Raw genomic sequence first — 5,715 nt, forward strand, 5'->3', positions numbered from 1 at the left:
CCCGCCGCCCTTTACTCCAATAAAGTTAACCTTCTCAATGGCAGAGGTGAATGCCTTGGGCATATGTGCATAAACACTTGAACAATGCTCTCCATTCCTTCCATCTCCTCTGGAACCTGACAAGAGTTAAAATGGTTGACCCTGATTGTGTTCCAACTGTCGTACAGTAAGAACCGCCAAATCCATAGAAGAGGAGGAGGAGGAGGAGATTGGATTTATACCCCGCCCTTCACTTGGAGTCTCAGAGCGGCTTACAAACTCCTTTTCCCTTCCCCTCCCCACAACAGACACCCTGTGAGGTAGGTGGGGCTGAGAGAGCTCTGACCGAAACTGCTCTTTTTCAAGGACAGCTCTTATCAGAACTATGGCTTGCCCAAGGTTATCCAGCCAGGTGCAAGTGGAGGAGGAGTGGGGAATCGAACCCAGTTCTCCCAGATTAGAGTCTGCGCACTTAACCACTAAGAAGAGAAAAGGAGATTAGATTGATACCCCGCCCTTCACTACCCAAGGGAGTCTCAGAGCAGCTTACAAACTCCCTTCCCCTCCCCACAACAGACACCCTGTGAGGTAGGTGGGGCTGAGAGAGCTCTGACCGAAACTGCTCTTTTTCAAGGGCAGCTCTTGTCAGAACTACGGCTTGCCCAAGGTCATCCAGCCAGGTGCAAGTGGAGGAGTGGGGAATCAAACCCGGTTCTCCCAGATTAGAGTCCGCGCACTTAACCACTAAGAAGAAGAAGAGGAGATTGGATTTATACCCCGCCCTTCACTACCCAAAGGTGTCTCAGAGCGGCTCACAAACTCCTTTCCCTTCCCCTCCCCACAACAGACATCCTGTGAGGTAGGCGGGGCTGAGAGAGCTCTGACCAAAACAGCTCTTTTTCAAGGACAGCTCTTATCAGAACTGCGGCTTGCCCAAGGTCACCCAGCAGGTGCAAGTGGAGGAGGAGTGGGGAATCGAACCCGCTTCTCCCAGATTAGAGTCTGCGCACTTAACCACGACACCAAACTGGCTCTCATTTAAGCATAAGCCCACAAACCCAACTGTTTGGTCCGATTCTAGACCCACCAGCTTCCCAGGCCGGAGAAGACAGGCTACTGCGGAATAAAAACAAATGTACAGCAGGAGTAGAAGAGCCGTCAAAAATGTCAAACGGGAAGGGGGAGCCTCTGGGAGTGATCCTTAAGTGAGAAGGCAAAAAATGTGCTATGAACAGACACACGCAGTCTCAGCTTCCGCCTGCAAAACGTTCCTGCCGGACGGCCAGAAAAGAGGATTTACCTCGGTGGTGCCGTTGTCATTGATGCCGTACTTGTCTCTGGTTTTCTTGATCTTCTCAGACATACTCTGAATGAATTTCTTTATTTCCTGAAACGACAGATACATATTTTAAGGCCAGGTCTCATATTCTGCAGCTTTATTATTACCAGCGCCATACCTCGGGCAGTACTTTACATAAGAGAAAAAAGGTAAAAGGTAAAGGTTCCCTTGCTCGAAAGCCAGTCGAGTCCAACTCTAGGGTTGTGGTGCTCATCTCCGTTTCAAAGCCGAAGAGCCAGCGCTGTCTGAAGACGTTTCCGTGGTCCTGTGGCCGGCATGACTAAACACCAAGGCGCACGGAATGCTATTACCTTCCCACCGAAGCGGTACCTATTTATCTACTTGCAATGTCTTGCTTTCAAACTGCTAGGTTGGCAGGAGCTGGAACTAGAGACGGGAGCTCACTCTGTCATGCGGCACACTCGGGTCTCGAACTGCTGAACTACCGACCTTCCACAGCCTGCAGTTCAGCGTCTTAACCCCTTGAGCCACCGCAGCTCCTTAAGAGAAAAAAACAGGGTGGTAAAAGGGGGTGTGTGTCTCAAAGGACACATTTCATATTCAAAAGGACCTCCAGGGGATGTTTTTAGAACAAAACCAGGCCTGCCGTCTCGAAATGGCCGCTTACTAAGAGGGAACAAAGGGATGGGTCCATATTAGATTTATCCAATGGCCAAATGGAACTTTCCGGTCTCCCCCGTCCCGGTGAGCTCCAGAAAACGTTGCTCCTGGGGAACAAGAGACCCTGAGGAATGGGAAGGTGGGGGCCTGCACCAGGAAGGGGGTGGTGGTGGGAGTTTAGTTTGCCAACTTAGTCTGGATCCAGCACTAAAAGACTACAGCTGCCTTTACTGCCGGCCTCCTGGGGACTTTGCACCCGTCACACACACACAAAAGACATGGTCCTGCATGCTCTGAAAGACTGCCACTTATCCAGGTCTCTAACGTGCAGAGCGCCAGAAACCTGCAAGAAACAGGTGTGCAGAATGCAGCAGAACTCGAAGAAACTTTGCCTTAGTAGCCAATCTGAATTATGGAATCTGCTTTCTATTGGCTTCACTGACACCCTCCCTTTATCCCCAGTGGGGATCCAAAGCGGTTTACGGCATCCTCCTCTTCTCCGCCTTGAGTTATACAAAGTGAAGTTTAAGCACGGGGACGCCAACCTTTTCGAGCCTGTGGGCACACTGGGAATTCTGACACGGCATGGAGCGCGCGGCAACAAAATGGCCGCCACAAAATGGCTGCCTCAGGAGGCAGAGCCAGCCACAAAATGGTGGCCACAGCTCAGCTTCAGCAACGCAGTGCAGTAATCCTTGGCTGTGGGGATAGCGGCTGACAAAGCAACATTTAAAAGAATCCGTACAGCCAATCAAATCTCCAGTGGCCAATCAGAAGCCTTGCTGGGCCAAAGCCCTACCTCCCCCCCTCCACGTCCTAAAAACACTTGGCGGGCGCCAGGAAAGGTGCCGGCTGGTGCCATGTTGGGAACCCCTGAGTTTTGGGATTAGCAGTCAGGCAGAAAAGGAACAGGAGGCCTCACCTGTAGGAAGCTGTCTTGGCCGCACAGGAATTCACTCTTCTTCATGATGGATTCAGCAGTCAGCACCAGTTCATTTTTACTAAGGGCTGGTTCACCCCGGCTGCGATGCACGGCCTTCAGGGACAAAGCGGGAGACAGAGAAACCAGGGATACATTTAGAACACGGCGTTCCTCGAGACAATTCAGCACGACTTCGAAACGGCTGCAGCTCACACATACCTGACATCCTATACGGAGCGTTCAAAGTTCGGTACCCCATGGTCTGAAATCTTACAGTATAAAGCTGTCAAAAGTGCCAGTCCCATCCAGGGCAAAACACTTTGGGTCAAGGGGAGTGCGTTGCAAAGCAAAGTTACAAAATACCAGGGAGAGTCTAAAAACTCACCCTAGTCTTGGTAGGTTGTCACCAGACCTTTCAATCTATCCCAACAGCCCAGGAGTAGGCTTGCCAAGTCCCCCTGGGATCGGGCCCCGGGGGGAACTCCGCCCCGACGTGCACATCACCAGGAAGTGAAGTGACGATGCCGGGCACGCTGGGGGCGGGGTCACAGTCATCCGAGGGAAAAGAAAGCAACTTTAACTTTAGATGCGTTCTCAAAGCACACACACACCCCGGCCAGCTGGCTTGGAGAAGACACTTTTCTCTTTAAATCCCTTCTCCAAGCCAAGCCAGCCGGCAGGGGAGTGAGGGGGTTGGAGGAGGCATTTAATGTTAAAGCTGCTTCCTTTCCACCTCTCCCTCATTGTCTCTTCCATCTATTCCCCCCAGGATTTGCTTTCCTTGTTTCTCTCTTTCTATTTCTCTTTCTTTCCACCTTTCATTCTTTCTTTCCACCTCTCTCTCTCTCTCTTTCTCTCTCTCTTAGACAACTAAATATCATTAGCAAACAAATAAATATCATTGAACAAATAAATATCATTATCAATCTCTGCTTTTACTCCTTCTGTTTTTATTTATGGCAGTCTCGTTTAATGTTCATCAACTGCAAGTTTGCATATTTTTCAATAAACAGTGTGTGTAATGATTGTCCATGTCTTGTGGCTTTCAAGCGTCTGATGTTTATTCTATGTGGCTCTTACATCAAGCTAGTCTGGCCACCCCCGATCTAGTGTGTGTACATCACCCAGAGCCCTGCAGTAGCAGGGACTGGGCAATTAATAAATTCAATAAATAATAACTTGACAAAAAATCTGAACAGATACCCTCGTACGTACCCTGATGTTATCCAGGACTCGCTTGAACTCCAGAGGTTCATCTTTCCCTTCCATGGCTGCAGTAGCCAAACCGTCCCCGCCGTAAATGAACTGGATAATGTCCCCAGTGGAACTCCTGACAGTCAAGTCGTACTGGGAACACAGATCTTCAAGTGACTTCACCAGTCGTCTCTAAGGGGGGGGGAGAACCTCTTTAGAGGACGTATCCCATAATGTCATTTATAAAAGCTTATAGAACCTGGATGGTGACCAATCTGCCCAGTATGGCGGAGGAGAAGGGATGCCAGCAGAGGGCTGGGGAAATAGCTGGAGATTTTGGGGGTGGGGCCTGGGGAGGGTGGGGTTTGGGGAAGGGAGGGGCCTCAGCGGGGTACCATGCCATAGACTCCACCCTCCAAAGCAGCCATTTTCTCCAGGGGAACTGATCTTGGCTATCTGGAGATCAACTGTAATAGCAGGAGATCTTCAGGTGCTGCTTAGAAGTTGGCATCCCTAGATGTGCACAGTTGCCTCCCCTATGATAATGAAACCTTGTTAGAGAAAAATGTATCTTCTTTAATTATCCGGTGAATAACAAATCATAGAGGTGTTTTCTTTGAAGTAAATTGGTCTCAGGTTTTTCTTTCTGAGGGTATAGCGCTCAATGGACCGTCTCACTCAAGGTTTCATCAGATGAGACCTTACACCTTTTGTATTTTTTCTACTCCCCGCTTCCTTTCTAGCTTACATCTTTGTCTCAGCTTGGGAAGGAGGGCTCCAGAGCAAACTCATTTATGACGCAGCCAAACCGCTCGCTCACCACTTTAATGCCAGCAGCGCGCAGAGCAGAATTTCTGCTCACAAGACTCCACAGCTTAGAGGGAACATTGCCTGCGGCAACCTTTTTTTTTTTGCTGTGTCCACTGTGTCGTCTCAGAATTCCGAATATGCACCCAGGCTCAAACAGGTGGGGGGATCCTTGTGTTTACTAGATCACAATCACAATTAGTTCCGGCGGCTTCCCACCTAATGCAGTTCCTAATATTCCAACTGGCCCCTGGTGCTAGCTCTCTTACCGCTGATGTCGGGATAACTTACTGCTATGTTTAGATCGCACCTCTGTTTGTGAGCTAATTAAAAAGGTTATCTTGTCCATGTCACCGATTCCAGTTATCCTTTTCCACAGGGAAGCATTCTCCGTTACCTGCATGTATCCCGTTTCGGCTGTTTTCACGGCTGTGTCGACCAGACCCTCGCGACCAGCCATCGTGTGGAAGAAAAACTCCGTGGGCGTCAAGCCGGAATAAAAGCTATTGGCAACAAAACCTTTAGCTGCCGGAAGCTGCAATGGAAGAGAGGGATTGTCCGAGAGGCACACTTCTGAAAACGTGTAGCACATCACGCGATCAAACATTATTTTCCAGGGAGACACAGAATGTCTTTGCCAAAGTGGGTGCGCCTAGCAGATGTTGTACGAGCCATGTGGAACTTCAGCGGGTGAAACAATGCCTACAGAAAGTAAAATGCAAAACCTGGAAGCAGCAGGGAGAGTGGGAAGGAAGACAGCAATGGCCTTGATGCACCCAGCGTGTGTTTGGTAAGACTTTGTGAGAAGATTTCCTTTTGTTAACCGCAGTGTTCCCTCTGAGTTAGTGTGAGC

At 49.6% G+C, this 5,715-nt stretch overlaps 1 protein-coding gene across 1 annotated transcript in view; it reads right to left on the reverse strand.

Annotated features, from left to right (window-relative positions):
• The window catches only part of LOC107109148 (DNA-directed RNA polymerase III subunit RPC1-like), a gene marked incomplete at its 5' end in the record, with an annotated part of 30,785 nt that extends 25,388 nt beyond the window's left edge, over positions 1-5,397 (reverse strand). The window contains 4 exons of the mRNA XM_015409722.1: positions 1,280-1,366; positions 2,862-2,975; positions 4,077-4,247; positions 5,260-5,397. Of these exons, the coding sequence (XP_015265208.1) occupies positions 1,280-1,366; positions 2,862-2,975; positions 4,077-4,247; positions 5,260-5,397 (510 nt within the window). The remainder of the gene's footprint in view (positions 1-1,279; positions 1,367-2,861; positions 2,976-4,076; positions 4,248-5,259) is intronic.
• Between the last annotated feature and the right edge of the window lie 318 nt (positions 5,398-5,715).

The sequence above is a fragment of the Gekko japonicus genome, unplaced genomic scaffold, assembly GCF_001447785.1.
Source record: "Gekko japonicus isolate JY-2015 unplaced genomic scaffold, Gekko_japonicus_V1.1 scaffold3665, whole genome shotgun sequence".
Lineage (NCBI taxonomy): Eukaryota > Metazoa > Chordata > Lepidosauria > Squamata > Gekkonidae > Gekko > Gekko japonicus.